General features: G+C 37.5%; 4 protein-coding genes across 5 annotated transcripts; 1 reads left to right on the top strand and 3 right to left on the bottom strand.

Moving 5' to 3' along the window:
* Positions 1-344: 344 nt before the first annotated feature.
* LOC133731172 (uncharacterized) lies at positions 345-5290 on the bottom strand. The gene is made up of 8 exons (XM_062158612.1): positions 4905-5290; positions 3903-4024; positions 3444-3585; positions 2623-2952; positions 1544-1610; positions 1369-1435; positions 1126-1183; positions 345-732 (listed from the first exon to the last, which is right to left on the bottom strand). The coding sequence occupies exons 1-8, from the start codon at positions 5288-5290 to the stop codon at positions 594-596; spliced, it is 1311 nt and encodes a 436-aa protein (XP_062014596.1). The 3' UTR covers positions 345-593.
* A 4277-nt stretch (positions 5291-9567) lies between these two features.
* Positions 9568-15018, bottom strand: LOC133728942 (uncharacterized). 2 transcript variants are annotated; one of them, XM_062156397.1, is made up of 9 exons: positions 14471-15018; positions 13351-13575; positions 13135-13223; positions 12896-13034; positions 10872-10946; positions 10454-10575; positions 10267-10342; positions 10019-10078; positions 9568-9921 (listed from the first exon to the last, which is right to left on the bottom strand). In XM_062156397.1, exons 2-9 carry the CDS (start codon positions 13486-13488, stop codon positions 9793-9795), a joined length of 828 nt encoding a protein of 275 aa, XP_062012381.1. In that variant the 5' UTR covers positions 13489-13575; positions 14471-15018; the 3' UTR covers positions 9568-9792. The 2 variants fall into 2 exon arrangements, with proteins under 2 accessions (XP_062012381.1, XP_062012382.1); XM_062156398.1 differs by having other exon boundaries at positions 13351-13568.
* Positions 15019-17289: 2271 nt separating this feature from the next.
* On the top strand, positions 17290-19500 carry LOC133728939 (transcription termination factor MTEF18, mitochondrial). The gene has a single exon (XM_062156395.1). It carries the CDS (start codon positions 17606-17608, stop codon positions 19388-19390), a length of 1785 nt encoding a protein of 594 aa, XP_062012379.1. The 5' UTR covers positions 17290-17605; the 3' UTR covers positions 19391-19500.
* Positions 19501-20015: 515 nt separating this feature from the next.
* LOC133728941 (BTB/POZ domain and ankyrin repeat-containing protein NPR1-like) lies at positions 20016-24560 on the bottom strand. Its single transcript, XM_062156396.1, has 4 exons — positions 23088-24560; positions 21810-22563; positions 21079-21264; positions 20016-20505 (listed from the first exon to the last, which is right to left on the bottom strand). The coding sequence occupies exons 1-4, from the start codon at positions 23634-23636 to the stop codon at positions 20243-20245; spliced, it is 1752 nt and encodes a 583-aa protein (XP_062012380.1). The 5' UTR covers positions 23637-24560; the 3' UTR covers positions 20016-20242.
* Between the last annotated feature and the right edge of the window lie 1571 nt (positions 24561-26131).

Here is a 26131-nt window from a genome sequence, read left to right as displayed (position 1 = left end):
TAAGAATAAAAGGATGCCAAATTTCAATAAGCTAATGTGCAATTTAACTCTAAGCAAGAAGATATGCCCTAGAAGGGTGGGGGCACAAATGACCTGCACAATCCCAGCACACGAATGTTGATCTAAAACCCAAATCCATGTCCAATTGTGACCTAAATCCACTTAAGACAGGCCACAAACCATCTCCAGTCCCCACTGCCCCCAACAAGTTTACCGACATGTTCAACTCAAATTGAAGAGGATACTAATTACGATTAGAGAATGATTTTTTACTTTTGTGCTAACTCAGAAAGGAGACGATCTGCAGGGTGCAAAAATTGAAACAGACCAAGACACAATGCGAAGGAAAAGTTAAATGTGACGAAATCCATGTTGATCATGCAAAGATTAATTCATCACTCGAAAGTAATGCCAATGAAAAAATGACTAGTAAAGTTAAGCTTCTGCAAAAATTTCAAAGTTCAAAATGTGCTGCAAATTTCAAAAGTTGAAAAGTCTCTAAAGCTCATTCATCTTTCCATTCCTTGTTCGCAGCAGAACAGACCATTGCAAGTGGTTCTGAGCATAACAGGCTGAGGCAAGAAACTGAGGTTTCAACTAGGAATAACCTGCCTCCATCGAACCTGAGGTTTGGACACAAAAATTGACCATATGAAGTTCATGTCCACCTCCTTTAACCCAACAATCTTTAGCTTCGAAACTCTTTGATGGCCAAGCTTATCAATAATGGACCTAACATTTAATAGCAGATAATTGGAGTATTAGCTTGATTGCATACCATCCAAAGTAGAGCATGCTGAAGTAGAACTAGTATTGTGGTAAGAGGGAAAAAAAAATGTGTAAAGGAAATCCATAAAAAAGAAGAAACACATTACACTATTTGCAAAGCAACAAAAGAAAAATAGTACGCAAAAAAAAAAAGAAGGGAAAAGAATAGATCAGGTAGATACTATCTTGAATAAGGCTGTCAGTGAGACTATAAAACTGCCTAATGGCATACAGTGAAAGCCTTAAAATAGTCACTAGCCATATACAGTGCATTCTAATATATGCAAAAGCCATGGCACGTTGGTAACTGTCTAGAAATATATCAACAAAATAAAAAGATAAAAAGATGGTTTTTACCTGGCAATTTTATCTCCACTTTTACTATAGGATCTCAGTATGACCGCAGGTGTTCCTTCATTGCAAATGGAAATGAAAAATAGGAATGTTACTGTCTGATGAAGATTTGGAAAGCCAATTCAATGTCATTGAAATTTATAGGAAAATACCACTGAGATGCATCCCTGAACCTGAACATAAATTACTTTCCATAAAGGAACATTGTCTACAAATGATTCAATGTCATCTTATATATGCATACCTTTTTTTGCAGAACATTGTTTACAAATGATTCCTTCTCAGTAGTGGGCAATGACGAAGGCCAACCAATCTGCAAAGCAGATAAAAAATTAAAAAAAGCGAATATAGATTGAAGTAAAGTTTCAAAGAGCTAAACTAAGATATTCACGCTTCCAAAGACAACAAAACAGGAACTCACCTGACTAAAATACATAATCAGCATCTTTTCCTTGTACCAGCACACTTCCTGAAAAATTAACATAAAACTGCAATGAACAACTTCAGATTGTCAAAGTAGATAACCTTTATGCAGACATTTCAACATTTTAAACCAACTAAGTGGGAAGGTGTGGCAGGTTGGAGAGAAAAAGTAGGTATTTTGAGACACAAGCATATGACTCTCCATATGAAGAAACTTTTATGACCCAGATGCACACACAGAAATGCTGTTGTAATTCAAATAACTCAGATTGTTGAGATTACGAGCAAATCACAAGACAGACAAAGAAATTCAAGTGGCCCATACTAGACTCAAGTAGCAATTTCAACTTTAGGAGGGTCTCATTCAGATCAAAAGATAACTTCCAAAACATAATAGTAAAATGCTTGGGGAGAATCATTGCTCGTAACTTTTATGTCACACCTTAGGAGGTCTGTATAAACAGGTTCACTCCAATTGCACAGTCAAGCCCAAGCTTTTTAAAAACTGATAGTAACAGAAGAGAACATAGTGAGATAAACACATAATGTACTTCATCGTTCCATGAAAGTTCCATAAAATTACTGCATCGCACCTACATTGAATGTCTGGTGGTTACCCAAGTGATATACATCCATAGAACCCTGAAACAAAAGATAGTGCATCAAGAAAAAGTCTCTGAGCACAACTGCCATCAACTTAATCAGCTTGATAGAGTTAGAATCTAAAAAAGAATATAGATAACAGAACCCTTATGCCTGTGTCCAAGTTGACACCAGATGTGAGACAGTAGTAGATAACTTAAATATTAGATTAAGTTGATCAAGATAGACATTATTTAAGGAAATGTAACTAGCCCATGACTTAAGGTCTATAATTCAACTAGAAGCTATGTTATGATCAAATGAAACAATGTCAACCACACATGCACCAAGTGAAAAAAAAAAAAAAAAAAAACTCATGTAAAACTGTAAACTTGATGCAGATTACGGTGAAGTCATCACCTTTAAGAACACCATTCAATTCAAGGCTGAATAAATCAATCAAACAACTTGGGTGTGAGAAAAAGAGAATGTTACCCGTCAACTTCAAGAAGAACGGCGAGTTGTGCAGATGGGTTCTGGTAGTTGGCGCCGGAAAGTGAGCTGAAAGCATTGAAGCGATGAAAGTGGCGACATTTTCCAGGAAAGGTTGAGTTTTTTGGGAAAGTTGGCGAAAATGGAGAGGGCAAGTTGAGATGGTTCTTGGGTAAAGCAAAGAGGTGAAGTTGGTATGGTGAAAGATGGTTGAAAAAGACTGAGGCCTCAGAATTGAGCAGGAAGCGAATTCCATGGCCATTGGTGTGTTGGTCCACTGGGAGTCCACAGTGTTTGATTAACAGCTTAACGGAGCACCATAAAATCTCAGTTCTTCATATGAAATGACTGTTGGTCCTCTTTTGGATTTGCCAGAGGTGAAATTCAACAAACCCTGCCCCATCCATGTTAGATTTGTGCCCACCCTTGGACTGATTCCTCATTGTACGCAGAAAGAAGCAAAGGAGCACCTCCATCCAGTTCTTGATATGAAATGACTTTCTTCTTTGAGCCCATTAGCTCCATTTACTGTACAAGCTCTTGCAGAGCCTGACTGTTCAGGTTTTATGCTTTCGTCTCCATTTCTCAATGAATTTAACTGTTTAGACTCTGTCACTGTAGCCCTACCATCACTCTCCCCCGCTCACAGCACCATTTTTGCCAGCATGAATTTTTGCCTTCACAACATCTTCAGTATCCTCTGCAACCTGAGGCCGAGGAGGGAAACCAAGCACTGGCTCAAGGAAGGTTGTCCATATCTTCATAACTTTGTCCAATTGCTCGGTCTGCAAACTTCTCCACAAAACTATTTGATGGGTTGATACAGATCTTCATGGATGTCCGGATCAGGGTACTCGAATTCCAAATTTGGAATAATATGTCGTCTATTTCCAGCAGCAATAGCAAGAAGAACACCATCTTCCTTCCGCTTCTTCTCACTCATCTCTTTAATCTCCGCCAACAAGGCTGAAAAAATTTGTCCCCATCCACGGAGGAAGAGGAAGTAAGAATTAATTTTTACAAGTGGAAAGAGCAATTCCAAACCAATGGAAGACAGTAACTTTTCAATATTCTAAGCAGCAATGGAAAACCAAAGGCTGCTTAATTAATAGGGAGCCGTACTATAAAACAAGAGACTCAAGTATCACGATCTGTACACATGGCAGAGTATCACGTTTGCGGTAGTTACCTTTGGTGCTTAAGCTCTTTGAGTCCTGTTGCTTGAAGTAGAAGCTACGATGATCAAGTGACTTGTGATAGTTTTTCGCATATATATATATCACCCCAGATTTTGTTAAAGTCAGAGCGACACCTTGCCCACTCTTCTTGCTTTCGCTTCAAGCGCGTTAATATAACAGGCAAAGCTAGTGGAGCATTTTTCCTCAACACACCCATAACATCTAGCCTGTGGTCACCATACAATCGCTCAACGCACCTTAGAGCTAAATGAACAGAGAAGAAAAGGACAATCAGCAATTGAAACCAGATCAGAAATGAAAAGAGGTATTCCTCAAATCAGTTAATAAAAAAAAACCTATGAAGTATTCTTCTACACGGATTGGACTCTCAGTCTTAATGGTATTGTTGTTGATCTTTTCTAATAGTTCTTCCACACGCTTGGTCGTTACATTCGCAGACTCTTAACAGCATATCTAATCCAAACCTGAGAAAAAGCCATACAACCAAAAATTGGAAATCCTTTCCAGGCAATTGGTACTGCAATAGAGAGAAGGGAAAAAAAAGGTGGAAATAAACCACAAGCACAACTTATGACATCTCAAATGGAATTCTCACAAAGAAAATATAGGTTTCAGAATTTAAGCCAAAAATGACAATGAAAATGAACCAATTAACAGTAATTCAGCCAACCTGCATGAGATTCAAACTGTTAGTTTACCAAACAATATGACCTAAAATGTACATATGTGCTACCTGTGCTCATCTCATTTCCTGATGCTCGTATGCCTCCTCAGGACATGCCCAGTCACCAACACCAGCTTTTCCCTTGCACTCGGTATTTGTAGACATTGCAATTTATTGTGTCCATACAGATTCTGGGGTCTCAGTAGCTCTGACCTCAGGTCCCTAAAAACTAATAGCAAGCCATTCCGGAAGAAACCTCTTTGACAATCTTGGACTATAATTAGTGACATCACTTGCGGGATGTCAAAATAACTTAACTAGTCAAGCACTTCATTCGCTGCCAGAAAATACAATAACGTGTGTGTTATCAAGCAGGTATCAATAAGAGAAACAACAAATTAATGAATAACCCAAAGTGGTACCTGTAACATGTGCGGGACATGGTGAAGTCCATATTCACATCATTGTCCCACATAAAATCGAACAGTCTGAAGGAGACATCTGGGAAGAGATCAAGAACGACCTCTCCTATTTGGCGTTTGTTGAAGAAATCATCAGGAGGGGGCACGTCTTTCATTACATTCTCGTTAAAGTGCGTAATGCCATTTCTAACCAGCTCTGCTTCATCGACAGCATCATCCTCATAATGCCTGAAGCAATAAGCTCTCCAGAAGTAATCATCCTCCCAGCAGGTCCAAAACAAGTCACTTATCGAACGCCAGGCATCCCATCGGGTATAAGCATCAGTCCAGTTTTCTTTGAAGCCTTCATGGTCGAATTTAATGTTCCGCAAATTCCACACTGCCATGGCAGGTAAATCGCATAGTTCCTCCTCCGTCTAGAAAAACAGGTGGAAATTGTGTGTGTGGAAGCATAACCTCGGATGTAAGAAGCTGACTAGGTATAATGTCAGGGTGCGTGACAATCAAGCTTACCTACCTCAGGAAGGCTGTTTTGGGACAGGGAGGATTACCCTCAGATATTTCTGGAGTTTCTCCAAGACGTATTCGACCCTGTTGAGGATGTGCATGACTCAAATGACAATGAGTATGCATCAGTCATAAGGGCCCGGGAAGATTTATACAAGAAGCTCCGGGAAGATTTATGCATGACTCTGTGTGTGTGTGTCTTTGGGTTAGAGAGCTTCTTGTATAAATCTTCTCGGGCCCTTATGACTGATGCATACTCATTGTCATCTAAGTCATGCACATCCTCAACAGGGTCGAATACGTCTTGGAGAAACTCCAGAAATATCTGAGGGTAATCCTCCCTGTCAAGCTTGATTGTCACGCACCCTGACATTATACCTAGTCAGTTTCTTACATCCGAGGTTATGCTTCCACACACACAATTTCCACCTGTTTTTCCAGACGGAGGAGGAACTATGCGATTTCCCTGCCATGGCAGTGTGGAATTTGCGGAACATTAAATTCGACCATGAAGGCTTCAAAAGAAAACTGGACTGATGCTTATACCCGATGGGATGCCTGGCGTTCGAGGAGTGACCAGAAAAGCCTTCGTGAGGTAGGTAAGCTTGATTGTCACGCACCCTGACACACATTAAACCTAGTCAGCTTCTTACCTCCGAGGTTATGCTTCCACCTATATATGAGGGCATTCAGCACGTCTCTGAGACACAGAAAAGGTTAAGTGGATGAGAAGACCACAACTCTTTACCTCTAGTCTATATTCCATACATTATCATTACTGAGAGGAGAGAATATCAGCTCACAGTAAAGAAAACAAAAACCACAATTTGTTCATATAGTGTGAGACGGAGACGAGAATCTCATCGTAAAGAAAACATAAACCCACAATTTGTTCATATAGTGCGAGAATCTCCTAGTAAAGAAAACAAAAACCCACTGCAAGAATCGAGAACAAAGAAAAACAAAAGCCCGCATCATATAATCCAATTTACCTGGACAGCTTCTGTAGCAAAGGCTTTGCTACATCGCATAGGAAATCGCCATTCGAATTGTACAATCTATAATAAGATTTCCTTCCCAGCACATCCTTGAAAAATCTAACCAGCTTGCCGCCGGCGTGACGCTTCGCTTCACCATGGTTACAGAATTGACCGGAATAGGTTTTCGATTCTTGGGTTTCTGTGTTGGGGCTTAGGGTTTTGAACGGTGAATTTAGGGGGAAAGACCGAAAGAGGAAACAGGCAAAAATGAATTGAGAGAGACTGACCCAAAAGTCAAAAAGAGTCGTGGCCCCCAAAATCCTTCGCCTTTTTTTTTTTTTTTTTTTTGGGTTTCTGAACCACCCTCCCAAAGTCGAGACTCATTTTGAGTCCAGTCCCAAAACCCGATCCAAAATGGATCGAGTTTTAAGTCCGGAAGCCATTACGAAGTTGTGGGCCACTGACCGGATCCCCGTCAATTCAGTTTAAAGCCACAGAGACGTTACATCGACGCGCTAAATGGCGACTAGAATCTCTAACCGCGAAAAACGACCCAAAAAACAAAAAAGGGTTGGAGAGCCGCGACATCTTAGAGGGGGGAGGATGGAATGAAATGAAGAATTAGTGTTAAATGTGTCCCCACAAGATAGGTTGGTTTGGCACTATGATGTTAAGGGGAGGTTCACCACCAAAGCTGCTTATAAATTGGCTTATGAGCTAGTACATGATTCCGTTTTGGGTGCTACTACTTCGGATCTCACCACTTCTTTTTGGAAGAACATTTGGTTTGCTAAGGTTCCCGGTAAAGTTAAGGTGCATATTTGGAAGGCTTGTTCGGGAATTCTACCAACCGTCTCTCAACTATTTTCTCGTCATATTTATCTACAAGATGGTTGTATGCAGTGGCGGAGCCACGTTGGGGCCCAGTGGGTCCCGTGACCCACTGAGTTTTTTTTTTTTTTTAATTCGGAAGTATGTAGTCAAGGTACATATATATGCTGGTTTGTTTAATTACCATGTGGAATGCCTATCCCAGTGGTTTTTGTTTTAGTCAGCAACAATTTGGTCTAGGTTCGAAACTCACTGGTTAGTTTTTTTGGTTTTTATTGTTTGGGTTTGAATATTTTATATGTAATACATATTATTCTTTTGGATATTAAGTTATTAACACTTAGTTCTACTTTTGAATAAATTTTCAAAAAAATTAATGTAGTTATAAAAATTTAATATAGTTATTAGCTTATTACTTTAGACAATTTACAACAAATCACTTTAATTTTTTTTAAAACTTTTTTTATGAAGTATTAATATTTTGTAAGTGCCCCACTTAAAGTTAAATCCTGGCTCCGCCACTGGTTGTATGTTCTGCAATAATGATGATGAGTCTATTACACATTTACACATGCTCAAAGGGATTGTCCTTTCGTGCAGTCTATCCTGATCTCCTTCCAGATTTTTACTCCCATTCTGCATCTAGCTTCTAATATTGCTTCTCTCATGGATTGGCTACTTGCATGTTCTGAAATCCTAGCAAAGGGAGATTTTGCTCTACTTCTCTTCACTTTATGGATGATATGGAAATTAAGAGCGTAATAGGAGGGTGTGGAAGGGAAAGGCTATGGGCATGCAACAAGTTGCATTCCAGGCTTCCCATAATTATCAACTATTCCAACAAGCTGTTAGCTCGGTCACTTCATCTTCGAGGGCGGGGAGAGTTCCGGTTCCGTGGAAGCTACCATCAGTTGGTTGGTTGAAAGCAAACTTTGATGGTGCTTTCAATGGTCTCTCGAGAACAGGTGGTATTGGTGTGGTGGTGAGAGACTATATATTGGTGACATCGTTGGAGGGGTATGTATGCATGTTGCTTCTGTTTCTTCACCGGTTGAAATTGAAGCCTTGGCTGCTAGAGCAACTTGTGCTTTGGCTGTGCAATTTCAGCTTGCTCCTATCAGTTTTGAAGGGGATTGTCTGCAGGTCATCCAAGCTATAATGGCTAGAGAGGAGGACACATCTATTTGGGGTCGGATAATTGATGACGCTGTGTTCTATTTAAACCAGCTACCTGGCTCTTCATTCTCCCATGTATATAGGGAGTCCAATTCTGCTGCAGATAAGCTTGCTAGACTAGCTCTTTTTAGTCAAGTTAATGTTTCTTGGTCTGGCTCTATTCCTATAGAGGTCAGGGGGTTTGTTGCCTCACATTGTATGTTCTAATTACTGTTAGCTAATAAAGTTTGACGTCTTCCTTAAAAAAAAAATTTGGCGCCATAAAAAATGATAGTATTTCACTATTTGTCCACTGAGTTATGTTCGAAGAATTAATTGGTTAATATGTCCTTCAATTCACATACATCAGGAGAGGAATTTCATAGTGAACTCCTTCATTATAAAAGCTTTAGTCTAGTGGTAGTTACGGGTTATCACCTAAATATTTTGATCATGCAGGTTGCTGAACTGAGAAAGCGCCTTTTCCATTCCATTTCTCCGAGAGGGCCTGCTGATGATAGCCAAATGTGTTGTAGCTGCCTCGGGATTTTCTCTTAGTGCACAAAACATTTGGAAAATAATAAAAGAGAACAAGGACCTGGATCTTCCTTCTCACCAGGTTTGCTAATTAGTTTCCTCTTCTTTTCCATCAAAAATTCTATAAAACAAATCCGTATGTCATACACATATTTACAAATGTAACAACCAAATTTATTGTCAAAATGGTAAACTGAGTAATCTTAGTTTTATTATGTATAATCTTAATTCTATTAATTTTGTGGGGCTTGGACTTCACTTTGTTAAGAAGTCCAAGCCCCACCGAACTTGGAATCCTGAATCCGCCACAAATCATTGGTTTTGAGATTGATAAAAGGAAGAGTTTCCGAAATGGTGCAAAATTTAAGGGAAACTGCAAGAAATGTGGTGGTGACAAAAGCAAGAGAAGAGGCCGGGAATGTTCTGACGCACATGAACAATCGGTATGTAGTAAACTTGTCAATCAATTATCTACGCGTTCTCTTCTTATTTCCTCGTCATTTTAATTGGTTGCTTACCAATTTGTTGATTTTTTTCTCATTCAGGTTTTTAAGAGTCTTTAGTTATGATAATTGATACGGTGTATATATCTTTACTTCGAACTTCGAAGAGGGAAATGAACCTCAACTCTACCGACATAGGATGGGATGGAGTTGACATAGAGATGGAGAGATCCCAATTTGATTTCAGGTGACTAAAACACAAACAAAAAGCATACAAACTTTACAACATTGTGGTGACTAAATGCATCCGGATTCGATTTCTTTTTAACCTCTCTAGGCCTCTATAATTTATACAGTAAACAAAATAGCAGAATGCACAACATCATACCCATCGCAAGGGGAAGACATTAGACTTGGTTGGAACATATATATGCATCATTGCGTCTTCGCTAATTGCTTCATCAACCCCTTGATAATCTTTCCAAACCACATCAAGTTCATTATTGCTAGCACCGCTGGTACGGCAAAGACCAACAGATATCCAAAGGGGTGCATCTGGATGACCTGCCCATCCAATAAGTACATTAGTAATGAGATAAACTGACACTCCGAGCTTATTTAGGAATTTCAGTGGTACATATTTTCTGGACTTGCAACTTACCTGATCATAGTGCAAGTAAACATGGTAAAACATGTAACCGAACAGCAGAATTCTTGCCCCCTGCATTGTATAAAGGCATGATTAACACAGACTGATACTACATAACTAAATGGAAAACCCAGCATTGGCATTTTCAGAGAAGCGTAGTCTGTCTATATGAGTTACATGTTGGGCATCAAAGCTTGAAATCTAATCATAAAAAATTTATCAAAAAAAGATGGGTCCAATTCAATAGGAGTTTAACTGACCAGCCATGAAAAAAATATCACAATGCCGTTAATGAGATATGCGCTGGACCTCTTCATACCAGCTGTATCAAGATACCTTCATGCAACCAAAAATCATATTAGACACGAAAACCTACACTGAAATACAATCTTATAAATTCTCATACAATCTTACCGAAAATCCGAAATACAATCATATCAAACTTACCATCTCATATTGATCTCTGGAGTAGTGATCTCAGAGATGAGGATCATGTATGTATAAAGTTGCCCTTCCCCAGAAAACATTGAGTATGCTACTGCAATTCCAGAAAGTGAGTGATGGAGGACCTGAAATTGAATGCCACCATATTATGAGTTATGCAGCCTCGGAAGAAGTTACTCATCTAGAAACAAAGATTTGTGTATATGATGCTGAAGCAAACATGTTTTTCTCTTTTCCTCTTTTCTTCTTTCCGGTTAGCTGTTGTGCAACCAAGGAAATCAGAGTTGAGAATTGTTCTAACATTGGTTTATGATACTTCTGACCCAGATGTCAAGAATGTAAGAACAAAAAGGAGACGTGCACCTATAGGCAAGAAACATATACATGTGAACAATTGTTTTCCATAGAAAATACTACTTACATACTCCATTCCACCTAAAGAAGGGTATAGCCACAGTAGCATTCCTAGATCCGCACAGAAGTACCCAACAGAAACCTGTCATAAATAATTGTAATTAGGTGCCTTTTTAAAAAGAAACAATTCAGGACAATCAAACTGAAATGTATATCTAGGTTAAAGCAAACCCAATACAATAAAATCCAAATCACTCGTCAATCCTTGAAAGAAATTGGCTCATCGGTTTATTTCTATCCGCATCTAAGCATGGTCAGATGATGACCCATCATGGTATCATAAACATCTGGAAAATAAAGTTTACATGAAAATGCAGAAGATGCATGGGTGACTTGAGAATTAATTAAGATTACAAAGTATGCATTACAAACCCTTTCAAATTTTCAATATTATAACAATTCCACAAACTTAATAGTACACCAGCAGTGTGCAAATTACAAATAAGGTGTAACAGAAGTACAACATAAAGCATGTAGACTTGATCACAAATTGAATGCTCCACTCTCTAGAAAAACAGATTACTCCTTGATTCTTTTGTAGCCAAATCTTTATCAATCAAACACAATGGAGGAATCCAACTTTATAATGTTACTTAAGTTTCTCAACGACCAGCTGAGAAGTGATGTTATGAGTTCCATCTTCAATTCAAGTCCCCAAACTCCTTGAGGTATGCCACTTCTAACTTTTAGCTTTAGAAGCCTCCTATCTAAGGTTTTCTTAGCTGTTTTTTATTATTACTTTTTCTTTTTAAGAAAGGTGTACTTCATAATAGTTCTACACTGTTCAGATCAAGAATTGCCAATCTATTGAGAATTTCTTGGTCCAACCAATTACCAATTCACTGGGGTTAGAAGCGTTTAAATCAAAGTGCGGGAGTAGATATTATGCCAAGTCAATACTTCATACAGTTCGACCAGAAGGTCTGCTAAGAGTTTAAACTGAACAAAGCCAAAATGTCCTCAATATTAAAAAGCTGCTACAAAGCTTGAACTCCACATAAAAGTGGCTATAACTAAAATGCATCCAAAATATTTTCAAAAGAAGATAATTCCACATGTACAAAGAAGAAAAGGCATGCCCCTTGTCTCACCCAAATCACATAAAATGTACATATTCATTCTTCCTTTCCAGGATGGCATGCAACTCAAATGAATGGGACACAAAGCAAATTGTACAGAACAAAGGGAGACATGCGGGCTTATACACATTTAAAAGGGATTTATGCCTCTAAAAATGGAGAAATTCTACAATGTGTTAACGTATGACATGCATACAATTGCCTTAAAGTGGTAAAATGAGTCATCAAAATAGTAATATTAATCCTCAAAATAGTAACATGAATCCTTAAAGTGATAAATTTTCTTAGTTATCACATGAGTCCTCAAGTGATAAGATGAGTCCTTAAAGTGGTCAAATGAGTCCTCAAAGTGGTAAAAATAGTTGATGTAGAAATATTAACATACCATAGCCTTACCCCTAAAAATGACCCCAGAAAATATAGTTGTCTTCCAAATATTCTTGAGAGAGAAGAGGTATTATGTAGTATTTAAACTAAGAGAGTTGCAATAATTTCTAAGAAAATGTTTCCTATATATGTTCTGCTTTGGAATCTCATGATGGTGATTTTGTGGTTTTAGTAGAAGTGAGGTAGGTAAGACACAATTAAAAAAGGTAAAGGCACTTATGCCTATAAAAATAACCTGAGTGTCACAAAAGTAGTTATACAGGAAATAACTATTCAAAAAAAAAAATTATACAAGGGATACAAAACTTCAACACCATACGATCATCTGTTATCTCCATGAAAATCTTTCTTAAATTATTGTATCCCTAACTAAACCAAAGCATCTTGAAGATTAATTTAAGCATCTAACAATGTAAAAAGTTCAGGCTCATTTAAGCATCTCCTAACAGCTAAATACACAAAAAAATAAATGTTCATATTCTTATACAGGGATTGCAGGTAAATATTTCCACATTAAATGAGTGAAAATAATTCAAAATTCATATATTAAATAGCAAGTGCATACCCCTAATCCAAAAACAGACAATGGTGAGCTTCGAAATGTAACAAGGCCAGCAAGCTGTTGGTCTGAAAAGAGATCGGACCAGAAAACAAGGTACAAGGATAGAACTGTGATAAAAATGGCATGGATGCTAGAGATTCCTCTGCCAAAAATTATTTTCTAAAGTTAATAACTGTACATTTTATGATAACAGATGAGAAATGTATTAATGTGGAACAATTGGAAAGTGGGAACATACTCACCGACTGTTCCACTCAATTCGTTGGATTTTTGTAAGACTAGCATAACTCTTGATGTAAAAGGTACTAATTAACTGGGTAAGATCATACACCTGCCATAGATAATGAGTTAACAAGGAACTAGTAAAACAAAACTACAACCTAACTGATGATGCACCCAATGGCTTCAACTTTAAGAATCAATTTAATATTTGAAAGAATTGGACAATAAGAGTATACCATTTTGCACAAAAATATTCCTCCAAGAACAGAAGTATATGGCATAAACGGATCCGCTAGTAAGTAGCTTTTAACCAGCGTTTCAGCCTGATTTTGGTAAGATTTAATTGTCATTACTGTCTTTCTGGACACTGCCATCTTTTGACAGATTCCTAGGACGATATCTTGATTAGCAGCTCTTTTTTACCTCTTCACTTTCTTCCCTTCTTCATTATCATCTGTCCTCTAGCAAACACAAAGAACAAATAAGCTATCTAGGATAATAATCCACAATCATGAAACATGCACCTGAAAGTGACATTCTAACCAGGGTAACTTATAATAGCAGATGGGTAAACTATAAGCAAAAGAAATGTGACACTTGATTGAGTCTTCTTACATAGTCCATAAACAAGGTAGCACAGTTACCACCTAAATCGATAAAATAAAAGGCTGCACAAGTGCATCTTAATCTGTTGAAAACAAAGCAACTGGGTATGTACTGCACCTTTCAAGTATTTACACATTCTTTAGATTAACAAGCAGACTGAAACCAGAATCCAATCACAGAATCAATAACAGATTAGATCCAAGCAACACCTAGAAGGATAGAGAAGAGAAAGCAAGCAAGACTCAAACTTCGACTGAACTGTTTGCCAAATACAGATGTGTGAACGGACACTAGTAAACACAACAGATAGTGTAGGTAAACATTGGTCAAGCAACAAATCTCGATTTTAGGACTGAGAGGAACAGTTTCTACACTGAATAGAAAAACAAATGACCCAACCACAAAGATCATATGTGCATTTGGAAAATGGTGATGGAACCACTTAAGTCAATGTGAGATGCACCGCTCCATAAATATCACCATGGTTACAGAACAACATCAAAACAAGTTTTAAGCTAGAGATTTGAATAGACTCCCAAATAAAATCAAAATCAAGCAGTACCCAGAAACCAGTAAATGGAATCAAGTGGAGGAAAAGCAAACCCGGATCCATGAAATGGGTATTCAAAAACCACCTTCAGCATGAGATCAGAGAATAAACATGAACAAGATTAAATTTTTAACAAAACCCAGAAAGCTAAACAGAGAATACAAGCTAAGAAGCTCAGAAATCAGATGGGGAGGTCTCACCATTAGCATGAAGTCCACAAGAACACGACCAAAACCCTCCAAAAATCAGATGGGCATTTGAGAAAACAGAGGAACCAAAGCTGATCAATGCCAAAAGCAACAAATCCCCATGAAAGTGAAAACCTTGACAAGATGATGCAGATGGGCAATTGATGAAAATAAATGGGATTGTTGTCAAATTATTATGATCATCACCAAATTTCTCTGAATGGAAATGCAACAAACCCGTGAAAAATGAAAAACGAAGCAAAGGGTGCAATCAATGTGAATGTGAGTGTTTCGAATCTACAACCGAACAGGTATTAAAGTAAAGGGAAGGGTTGTTAGTTAAACTGGAGAAAGGGACCAAAAACGAGTAGTGTTGGGTGGAATTGGATACGTGTGGTGTGGTTTTAGGTGAGAGCAAAAGGTGCCATTGGGTTAGTGTGGTTTGCATTTCAATGATTTCATGGTAGCCAAATCCAATCAAGATAGGGAAGTAAGAAACAAGAACAATGTGATTGGCTAGGGTATTTTGATTTCTCAGTTTTGTTTTTTAGGAAGTTTATTTGGAGGAGAAGATTAAACAGAGATATAGGTATGTCTTCTTTTGTGTATGTGCATGTAGGCAGTTGCATATCAGTCAAGATAGATAGGTTACCTATTTGGATGATAGGGTTTGGATCTCCATATCTTCATTTATTCTACTGTGATTTTCAATTTGGAGTTGTAGATATATTTTTCTTAATTTTGAAAATTGTGTGTCAGATATGTTATGAAAAGTTTCGATAAGAGTCTGCTTGATTTACAGATAAGAAGATAGATAATAAGCGATAAATTTCAATTTCATTTTCAATAAATATAATTTTGAAAAACTAATAATCGCCAAATAGAGAATGGAAGTTCAAAACCTAGTTAGAAGATAGGGTTTGGATCTCTATGTCTTAAAAATTTTTTCACTTGATTTGATCCTGAATTTAAACATTTTCTTCATTGAGGAGAAGGAGAATCAAAATATTTGAAACAAATTATGAATAGTTACTATAAGAACTCATTTGAAGTAGAGAATTAGAAAGAAATATATACGACCAATTTGGAAAATCAATGATCGCCAAAATGGAAATATAAAGTACTAATGGTAATTATTGAAGCACTTGAAAATTGAAATGGATCCTAGCCTCAGATTACATACTAAGCAAGTAGCATAATGATATTGTCCTTGATCTTTGTCTACGAAATAGAGTTAATAGGAGACTTTAGACTTCACCTGAGCATTCTCGAAGGCAGGCATCAGAATAATTCTCATCTTCATCAATAGGCACGCACAGCTAGCTATATGGAATCATATAATCATATATACTATATTAGCTAATTAATGAAATTACTAATCATATCATGCTATATAAGAAGAAAAAAAGAAAAAAATAGCATCATCTTATGCAATCCTAAATATATTATATATTATTAATAAACAATTTATTTTTTCATAAAAATGGTTAGCTTTCTAAACCATCTAAAGTAGTAGTAACTAGTAGTATAAGAGTTTTATTTAGAAGTGGTAAATCATAAGTTCAATTTAAAGGCGAAAAGTTATTACATATTAATAAAAAAATAAAAATAAAACAAGTAACTTGTCATAACACCAAAATCAGTAATGAGTGGGCAACATGTTGTGATGATCACTTCATCATAGAGTAGGACCAAGTCGGATGACCTTAATTATATCATGATCGAGCTCGATCGGTAGACAATCCTAGCATTAACCAGAAATGAAATCATACTCAACATATCCATTTGTTTGAATATAATGTCCTTTTCATCAAGGGCAGCATTTCCGAGTAAATTAAGCAGCTGGCTTTTGGTCCAAGTTTGCCATGAATATATAGAAGGCATATGCTCTGCTCAAACATCTTGTTCTTCCTCTTATATTGATTGGCTTCATGCATTTGTCTTCACGCAACACGCAAGGTTATTGGCCATTGGCATTTGTTGTTGAGGAATCTAATCGTGTTGCATCATGTGGTATTTGTTTTGGTTTTTTGCGTGTAAGAGGGAGTAATTAGAAAATATAGGATGGTTATGGAACTTAATTATAGGACTGGAATACACTGATGAATGAATGCGAGTTGCCTACGCAATTTACACCAAACGCCACCTCTTTTGCCAATACTTAACAGAATCTTTGAAGGAATGGAATGTTGATAGTTTGTCATGGCTTTTTGGGATATACAAGTCTCGAGAAATTTGAAACTCAATAAGTTATATTATCTTACATTAAAGTTTGATTTTGCGATGATACCGGGTTTAGACAAGTTGATGCTTAAAATATTATCAACGCGCTTTCTACAATTGATTGAAGTGAGTCTAAAAGAGGAGCAGAGGAGTGCGCTATTTTTAATGAAGTGTATTTTCTTAAAAAAAAATATTTTTGAGTTTATATGAAGATTTATTCGGTGAAATTGTAATAACTTTGTTTAGCGCTTGGTGAAGACATCATTATCATTACCATGCATATGAAATGTATTTACGGAAAAAGGAGTTTCCTCATATGCGGTTAATCCAAGTAGTGAAAGAGAATTGGAGATTGAGAATTATATTACAATTAAAATTAGAGCGGAATCGAATTACTACATATATTAATTCTAACTCAATTTTCAATCTCCCTCTCCCCTACCTGTACCCACTACTTGGGCTAACCCAAGCTCATTTTCAATTTTCAATTTTCAATTTTTTTTGTCTTTTGTTTTGTTTTGTGTGTGGCTTTTTGTTATTTTATTATAAATTATAATGCAATAAATTGTCTTGCACTAAAAAAAAAAAAAAAAAAAAATGGAGCGGCTAAAACCCCCAAATCCATTGTAGGGTTTTGGCAAAACAGGAAACAGGAGTTGTGCACTCTCTGATTCAGTCTGAAGATCTCAGACGCAGACATAAACCCCAAGGTAACTCTCTATGCAACCTCTTTCAATTCAACTACTCATGCAAAAATGCAATTGATTTTCAAAAGCTTCTTTGCCCAGAAAATCCAATCTCCCCATTTCTTTCTCTATTAGAAATTCATAGCTTCTGTGCATTCCTTACAATTCGTTCTCACATAGATCATGGTCTCCTCTGAGCCCTTATGAATCTTCTTCTCTCTCTCTCCAACCCTTTTTCATGTTAATGATTAGAATCCACAAAAGGGTATCGAAAATGATTGCTCAGCTCAACAATCTAGTCCTCTATGCAAAACCTGTTGTTCATGAAAGAACCACTTGTATGCAAAACCCATCTTTCGTTTGCATTGATTTTCGACGCTTTTCGAGTTCTAGGCTTACCCATCATCCAAAGGCCTCTCTTCCTGATTCAACTCAAGTGGTCACCACTTCTCCTTTTGCTAACCGGGTTTCTAGAACTGCTAGAAATGAGGGTCAGGAGGCCCTTTTCGATTACCTGCATTGTACTCGAAGCTTCGGCTTCACTGATGCAGAGCATATTAGCAAGAACTCCCCAAAGTTTCTTGAAAATTTGCTCTCCAAGATTGATAGTGAGAACGAGGTTGCGAGGACTTTGAGCAGGTTCCTTCGCTACAATCCGATTAATGAGTTTGAACCCTTCTTTGAGAGCTTGGGTTTGAGCCCATCTGAGCTCCCATTGTTTCTACCAAGACACTTGATGTATCTGAGTGATGATCCTGTTATGTTTGAGAACTTTCAAGCTTTATGTGACTATGGAATACCCCGGAGTAACATTGGTAGGATGTATAAGGAGGCAAGAGAGATATTTGGATATGACTATGGAGTGTTGGCTTCAAAGCTTCAAGCTTATGAGTATTTGGGGTTAAGCAAAGGCACAGTTGTTAAGCTTGTTAGTTGTTGCCCGTTGCTTTTGATAGGTGGTGTTAACAATGAATTCGTGAAGTTTCTTGAAAAACTGAAGTGTTTAGGCCTTGGAATGGATTGGATTGGTGGGTATGCATCAGATAACAGCACGTATAACTGGAACAGAATGCTTGATACAATGGATTTTCTTGATCATGTTGGTTATACGAAGGAGCAGATGTGTAGTTTGTTTCAAAGAAATCCTGCATTACTGTTAGAAGGTTCTGGGAAGAATGTCTATGTGTTGTTTGGCCGTTTACTCAAATTGGGTCTCGAGATGAATGAGGTTTATTCGTTGTTTATGCAATATCCACAGGTCTTGTCAGTTAAGTGCACAAGATATCTTTTGCAGGCAATAGATTATTTGATTGACGTAGGAATGGCTACGGATGAGATTGCAGATGTTGTAGCCAATGACATGGAATTTCTGAGTTCGTCTCGTCTGAAAAGACCCAATACTGTATGTAGAGAATTAAAGGTTGGGAGAGATGGCCTGCTGCAAATTATTAGAGAAGACCCAAGCAAGGTGTTGAGATTGGCTTCAAAATCTAAAGCTTCAACTAGTAAGCAAGTAGTATCTCGAGTTCCTTGTAATCACCTCGAGAAAACATCATTCTTGTTGAGATTGGGTTATGCCGAAAACTCAGAGGAGATGATGAAAGCTTTAAAGAAGTTTAGAGGTAGAGGCGACCAGTTACAGGAGAGGTTCGATTGTCTGGTAGAAGCTGGCTTAGACTGCAATGTTGTGATGAACATTATCAAACAAGCACCAATGGTTCTTAACCAGAGTAAAGAAGTGATTGTGAAGAAGATAAGTTGCCTAACAAACTGTTTAGGTTATCCACTGGAATCATTGGAGGCATTCCCAGCATATTTATGTTATGACATGGACAGGATTAATCTTAGATTCTCAATGTATATGTGGCTTAGGGAGAAACGTGCAGCAAAGCCTATGTTGTCTTTGAGTACTCTTCTGGCATGCTCAGATGCACGATTTGCAAGATACTATGTAGACATCCATCCTGAAGGTCCAGCCATGTGGGAAAGTTTAAAGAACCAAAAAAAGCTAAGCGCCAAGTAGGATCCTTGCAACTTTTATTTTACTTTTCTGGGTCATTATACCAGCTTATATGAGAAACAGGCATTGCTGATTCATTCATACTTCTATACAAATTCAATCATGTTAAATTCTGCTCATGTTCTGCTTTATATGGTGATGATCTTTTTATTCACCTCTCAGCATATGCCTTTGCCTTATCTTCGCTCCATTTAGTTGGATCTCATACCTCATTATCTGTTAGGGTCTCTCCCACATTCTCCCCTTGTTTCTGGTTATTCAAGTACACATGTCGAAAGAACTCAAAAAATAACAGGATCTAATTTACAAGTTTGGAGTTGGACATAATTGGTCTTGGACCATGTAGTTCTACATGGACCTCTTCTGGTCTAAGATTTTATTTGCTATAAATCCCATATTTGCCAGCACAAGCTGTTTAGGCTTGTGATAATTTCCAACAACTATGAGAAATCAAGTTCACTTCCCCTTCCTTCCAGTTGAAAAGGCAGCCTGCATTGGGCCAAAGTGAAAACAAAGGCAGTGATGTGATGAAAAGGATTCTCTTAATATTATTATGAATACAAAGCCATAGCATTTGCTTTCAAGAGCTCAAATTGATTATGTATGAGTATCAAATGGACAGACGAGATAGGCAAAACTAATTTTCACTGATCAATATGCCAACTACGCAGAATCATCTTCTACAGGACAAAACTAGGACAACTAGGCACTTGCTAGTTTGTAGAAGTAGTTAACAGGGCAATTTGCATCTGCTGAGATTTTACAGACAGGAGCAACACTAGTTGCTCGTAAGTAACTTTAAAAAGATTTACTCGTAATTGCAAGGCTTATTAGATACAATTTACTTGCCCTACACTATTTCCTAGTCTTGTGATTTGCACCAACTTTTTTTGGAGACGAGGTGGATGATGAGGAAGTCAACCCAGAGAGGTTGAGCTCGGCTTTGTCCTTGCTAAATGCCTTATGGACTTCGTCCTTGAGCTCCATGAAACGCATCCTCTTTATTTTCTGCTCGTCAGGGGTGCCCGTCTCAAGGAAAAACAAATCAGGTAGGTCATCCTCCATAAACTTATCCAGGACTTCCGAGCAATGGGGGAAATAGCATCTACCCATGTTGACTGCCACAAACAAAAAGGCTCAAGTAAGAAGTATAACTATGACAGAGAAAATGTTTTTGCCTAGCAGACTAAATGCTTGAAATCATGAGGCTTCGAAGAGAATTATAACTATGATAACGCAAAGTGCTTTTAACAGGCAGATTGTAAATGCTAAAAGTCACACCTAACTAAAACAATATATATCCTTCCTACATTGATGCTTCCTCCTGAGAAGCCAGGGCTTAGTTTTCAGTGTACGAGGAAAATGCACTATGGGCAAAAAGGGTACCCAATTGGTCATATGATGAATACAGTAAAATGAAAGGATAATAGAACAACACAAAAATAATGATCTTCTGTTCACCAAAAAAACAGAATAATGATCTTCTACAGAAAATGGGAGAGGGAGGGAGGAGGGGTTTCAACTTCTCTTCAAAAGCTGGGTTAAGGAATGTGAACACTTGATTGTGTATTAGTTTTACAAGCTATATCAAACTCTTCTTCTGCCAAGGCATGACTAAGCTTGAACAAAAAATTACCAGGTTGTAGAAAAGCACTTACTGTTGTATTCAGACACTAAAAGTATGTAATTACCTGTTTTCATAAGGGATTCCAACCTAGAATGGAGTCTTTTCTTCTGCACAGTGGGGGTCTCGTTTAAATCAACCTCCATCAAGTTCCCACTTGAGCCTTTTGATGGCAACTCAGACGTTGTCTCGGATTGAGCAACGACCATGGCTAGCTTGGCTTCACTAGGGAAGAACAAACGGGCAAAAGCCACTGCAATAAATAATGCAAGTCAGGCCTTATCCAATAAAGCAAAAGGTGTCATATAAGAGATTCAGAGGCACACGAAATCAATCAAAAGAAGCAACAATGAAATGATAGTTGACGTATGACCAATGTGATATAAGAGGACTGCACATCTGCACCTACAAAGAGAGTTATGAGAACTAGAAGAAAACAGAATCTAATAGCCTGGGTAAGAGCTATTTGTTTTGGGTCAACCGCTCATTGACATAAGCCATAATAAATAAGCAACAAAAAATAACGTACACCACACACAAAAATCATACACACAGATATAAATCTCCTTCTATTTACTGGTTTCTTCACTATAAAACTGTAACAAGAGAGTGATTACCAACAACATTAAATTTCAAATAAAAAGCTACGTGATATAAGACCTCGAAGCAAAAAATTTGTTTTCTTCTGAAAGAATTAACCAAAAGACCAAGAAATTTCTGAGAAAAAGCTACTGATTATGACCTACCATTATGATGCCCTTCACTAACCAAATTGAGAAAATGTCTAAGAAGCCTTACCTCTGTTCTCCAGGTACAGCAATTTCATGTGCAGATCATCAGCCATTGTTTGGGAAGACATAGATGCATCTCCCGCCATTGGATTCCTCCGCATTTCTCTCTCTAGAACATCAATGCAAATTCGATCCTTGTTCGTTTCTTGCCCCTGCCCTGTTTTTGAATGATAATCCTTTGGCCTTGTCAACCGCCGGCAAATACTAACCGCACTCTGACCATCTGATGTCAGCTCTGATGCACGAGCTCCTTTACTAAGAAGCAATACTATAATTGATGGCTCTTTGCGCATCACAGCAATGTGAAGCACGGTATAACCCCGAGAATTCCGAAGGTTAACATCAGCCAGACCCAAAGCAAGAACTTCAGTAACAATCTTAGGATCACAGTAAGCTGCAGCATAGTGGAGAGCATGGGCTTCATCTAAGGTTATATTCGACTCAGATAAAAGAAGTTTCACAAGTTCAACATCATCTGAGTCCAATGCCTTATGTATTCGCCTGATTCTTTTTTCACGCAAGGGGTCCACAGGTGGTGTGTTCAGTCCACCATCATGTTGAGAATCACGACGAAGCAAATTAATTTTCTCTACAACCTCATACGGAAGTTCCTTGTCAATACAGATGCTATCAAGATCTGATCGTGCCACTCTCTCTATAGAATGAGTGAGAAGCTCGCTCAACTGACAGTGGAAAGCAACCAAAAGGATTGGGATAACATCTTCTGTCAGAGCTTTCCCAACAAAATTAAGAAGGCGTCGCTGCAAATACATACACAACCCAATTAGAACAGTTTCCATTTTTCTTTTTAACTGAACAAATAATTTATCTTTAACTTTTATGAACGAATTGAATAGCAGTGATGAAAAAGTACTACTGAAGTTATAAAATCACAGTAAGAGAAGATAGCCTATTGGCACTCTTTTTACATGCTAAGAATAGATAGCCTATTGGAAAGTCTATGTGGTTATATCATATGCCTCCATGCCCCTCAGAACGACCTTCTGCCACTGTAAGTTTAACAGTTTAAGAATAGAGCTTTTATTTTTAAATAATAGAGCTTTTATTTTTAAATGATGCCATTCCAAAGTGAATCTCAATTTCTATTCATTAGTATTACTTTACAAAGAGATAGATAGATTTTGTATGAGTCAATTTTTTTGGGTAAACTCATTTAAAAGGCAACTTTGACTATCTCTACAGAGATCAATGAACTTGTACAGTTTACTGATTGCTAATAGTGATAAAAATCTCAACCAGAATCACAAAATAACAGAATACCAACCTCGAATATTGAAACCAGATCCAGCATTTGGAAAATGGAAGAGGCATACATCAATTCCACAGCAAAATTGATTGCAGGTCTACATGAGTCATGGGCGCATACATTGTGCACGCAAGTTGACACCTCCACGGGAGAAGGCTTCAGCTTTCCAGTATACACGTAGCTCAAGAAAACCGAAAATGCTTCATATCCAACGTCACCATAAGGTAGCAAATCCTTCATACTATACTTTGGTTTGCTCGGTTTGCCCTCCTTCTCAGAAGACCCCTTTTCTTGCTTGAATAGTTTGCAAAAAAACTTACTCCTAGAAGCTAATATACATCGGTGAACACCAACAGATTCTCCCTCAACTATGATTTCAGCATCACTATAATCACAGCCAGAATCACCCAAGAGCTGGTCCAAACTAAGGCTGAGCTTGGTCAAACTGATGACTTCAAGACTAGGCACGGCTTCAAAGGAAGATAAGTTGTGGCTGATTGAACCATTTGATATATGGGAAGGTGAAGTGAAGCTCAAAGAAGATGATGGCTCAGCTGAATTGGCCATTAATCTACTTTAGACCTAAAGCTGGAGCCTAGGATGCATCAACTAGTTCCCTTGAATGGCCAGACCCCAAAAATCTATTGATTCTAAGAACTTCAGATATGACCCTCAAGTCACTATGATCTTGCTGATTCAATATAGTAAAAACTCTCCAAGTAAAAGCAGCGCAATACTCAGAGAAAAACAGAGCACTCAAAACTTAAACAAAGGGGATGATCTAATGTGATGCAAATTGAAAATTAACAAACTTTCAACACTCAAGAGAAACAAAACCATCTATCAAGTTTTGGGTTACCTTTAACATACAAATTTGAGCTAGATAGCAAGACCAACTATCTCAAACTGGGATCAAACAAGAACAGTCTTCCAATAAAATGTTTATCTACCAAATGCCTACACACTTAAACTCACTGAATTAGCACCAAGTAAAATGTTTGGTAAGATCTAATTTCTCTTAAGAAATCTTGTATGTCAAAAAAAAAAAAAAAAAAAAAAAAAAAAACTTATACTTGCACAAAAAGCAGTTAGTTTCCTGTCAAATCCCAGTTGAAATTCAATACCCAGAATCAGAAACACAGTGTAGAAACGGAAAAGGACAAACCTTCACAACATTAAGTGACAAAAACACAAACTTTCCCAGAAGCAAAGGAAGCTTCAATCCTAAGATAATTGAGAGGCAAAAGGATAACCGACCCAATGGCCTCCAGAAGCTTCATTTTTCGCTTTCAAAGCTACAGAGAGAGAGAGACACACAAAGATCAGTTTTTTTATTATTTAATTTGTTGCCAGACAAAGAGAGAGAGAAAGCTGAGAGAAAGCTGAGAGAGAGAGAGGAAGAAGAAGAAGAAGAAAGAGAGTAATTTCGTTATTAGGGGGATGAAGTCGCTTTGGTGACGATGAGGATGGCATCAGCGATCCCAGCTGGGGTGTGATGACGTACACAATGGCGTCACAGCAGATGGTGTGAAAATAAAAATAATTGTGTGGTTTGTGGCGGAAGGCATCTTCACTTGGACGACTGCAGGGCTGGGCCAACAGGGCGTCATGACTACTACTACTACTACGTTGGAAATTGCGTGAGAAAGAGTGAGGCGGAAAAGTACAAAGGATGGAGTTGTTGTTTGGTCACACACGTCCAGAACCAGTTAGTATAATTTAAGGAGGAAAATATGTCACTCAATGAGGTGGAGTTGTTTAATTTCTTAGTAAGCAGAGATTTTTCTGTTTGAGGAAGGAAATTTATATAGAGCGAGAGATCAAGCGGATTTCATAAAATTTTCTTTGTAAAAGAACCGATTTGATTTATATACTTGGAAAGTTGTGATTTATATTCAGAAGATAGCATAATGAAAGTACCGGATGCTTTAACTTGTGAGCTATGAGCACATATTTTCTTCATTCCGTTAAATTGGAAAAATAGGGGATTGTTTTTGTCCTATTCCGTTTTGAAAGCAATATAAACGGATAATTGAACTACAAAAGATGTCCTATAACACTTTTGACTACAAAGGATGTCTATAACACTTTTGACTACAAGCGTCTATCCGATGACTAAATCTCATTGAAAAGATTCTTTGTGAAAAGTAATAAGAAGTTGCAAATAATTTTCAGATTATTAAAATATTGAATAGAAATGTATAGCAGTTGTATTTGTTTTCTCTCATATATAAAACCGTCATTGTATTATTTGACCATCAAATCGTATCAGATTGTGAGGACTAAATCTCATTAAAATCGTCAAAAAATAAAATTAATAAATAAAGATCTTTATTTACTCATTCGCTTTTTTTTTTTTTTTTTTAAGATATTCAACCTAGGATATTTCATCTAACGTTCTAATACACTCTTCATTACTAAATGTATATGACTCCAACCATTGACACCTCAATAGGAAAGTCACAACAAGTTTTTGAGTCATTTATGAATTGGATAGAAATGAAAAATGATTGTCTCCACTTGTTCATTGCATTTGACCTTCCTATCATATCCAAGTCTTCTACTGAGGTTGGTGTGGCGGCTATTGCTCGAAACTATGATGGAGTTGTGGTTGGTGATAGGAGCATAATTATGCGACATTTATAACATTAATCTCTATACTTTCTTTGTTAGTTTAGTGTATTTTCTAGTTCTTTACTTTGTTTATTTGTTTTATGGGTATCTTGGACCAAAGAAGAAGAAAAGAAGCAAAAGAGGGATTGAAAGGCAAATCGGCAAATCTGCCTGTGCAGATCAATCAACTTCGAGAGATCACTGAGACCAGCTCAAAATGAATCAGATGTTGATCTTTATATTGATGGAAAGCCTCAGATGTCTAGTTTCCATATCTTTTTACGGTTCATCAATATTATTTTTCTAGAAGAAGTTATGGCCAATTTAGTGCAAGAAGGTCAGGCTGCACGTGAATTTGAGGTTGGACGAGAATTTATGTTTTGAAGTCCAAATCACATTGAGAAGCCCGAGGACGAGTTTGCGTTTTATATTCCCACTTAATACGGACA

Source organism: Rosa rugosa, chromosome 2 (assembly GCF_958449725.1).
Source record: "Rosa rugosa chromosome 2, drRosRugo1.1, whole genome shotgun sequence".
Classification (NCBI taxonomy): Eukaryota; Viridiplantae; Streptophyta; class Magnoliopsida; order Rosales; family Rosaceae; genus Rosa; species Rosa rugosa.
Note: the sequence above shows the minus strand (reverse complement) of the source record. Positions and strands in the feature narration are given on the sequence as shown.

Coding starts and splice junctions, on each gene's coding strand:
- LOC133731172 (XM_062158612.1), bottom strand. CDS start 5,290: ATGGCAGTGTGGAATTTGCGGAACATTAAATTCGACCATGAAGGCTTC. Junction 3,586..3,902: donor TGACTTTAACAAAATCTGGG/GTGATATATATA, acceptor AAATTTTTTCAG/CCTTGTTGGCGGAGATTAAA. Junction 1,611..2,622: donor GTTCTTCTTGAAGTTGACGG/GTAACATTCTCT, acceptor TGTTCATTGCAG/TTTTATGTTAATTTTTCAGG.
- LOC133728942 (XM_062156397.1), bottom strand. CDS start 13,488: ATGGCAGTGTCCAGAAAGACAGTAATGACAATTAAATCTTACCAAAAT. Junction 13,035..13,134: donor CGAATTGAGTGGAACAGTCG/GTGAGTATGTTC, acceptor AATTTTTGGCAG/AGGAATCTCTAGCATCCATG. Junction 10,947..12,895: donor TGTCTGTTTTTGGATTAGGG/GTATGCACTTGC, acceptor TATTTATGACAG/GTTTCTGTTGGGTACTTCTG.
- LOC133728939 (XM_062156395.1), top strand. CDS start 17,606: ATGTTAATGATTAGAATCCACAAAAGGGTATCGAAAATGATTGCTCAG.
- LOC133728941 (XM_062156396.1), bottom strand. CDS start 23,636: ATGGCCAATTCAGCTGAGCCATCATCTTCTTTGAGCTTCACTTCACCT. Junction 21,265..21,809: donor GCTGTACCTGGAGAACAGAG/GTAAGGCTTCTT, acceptor TATTTATTGCAG/TGGCTTTTGCCCGTTTGTTC. Junction 20,506..21,078: donor GGAATCCCTTATGAAAACAG/GTAATTACATAC, acceptor TGTTTGTGGCAG/TCAACATGGGTAGATGCTAT.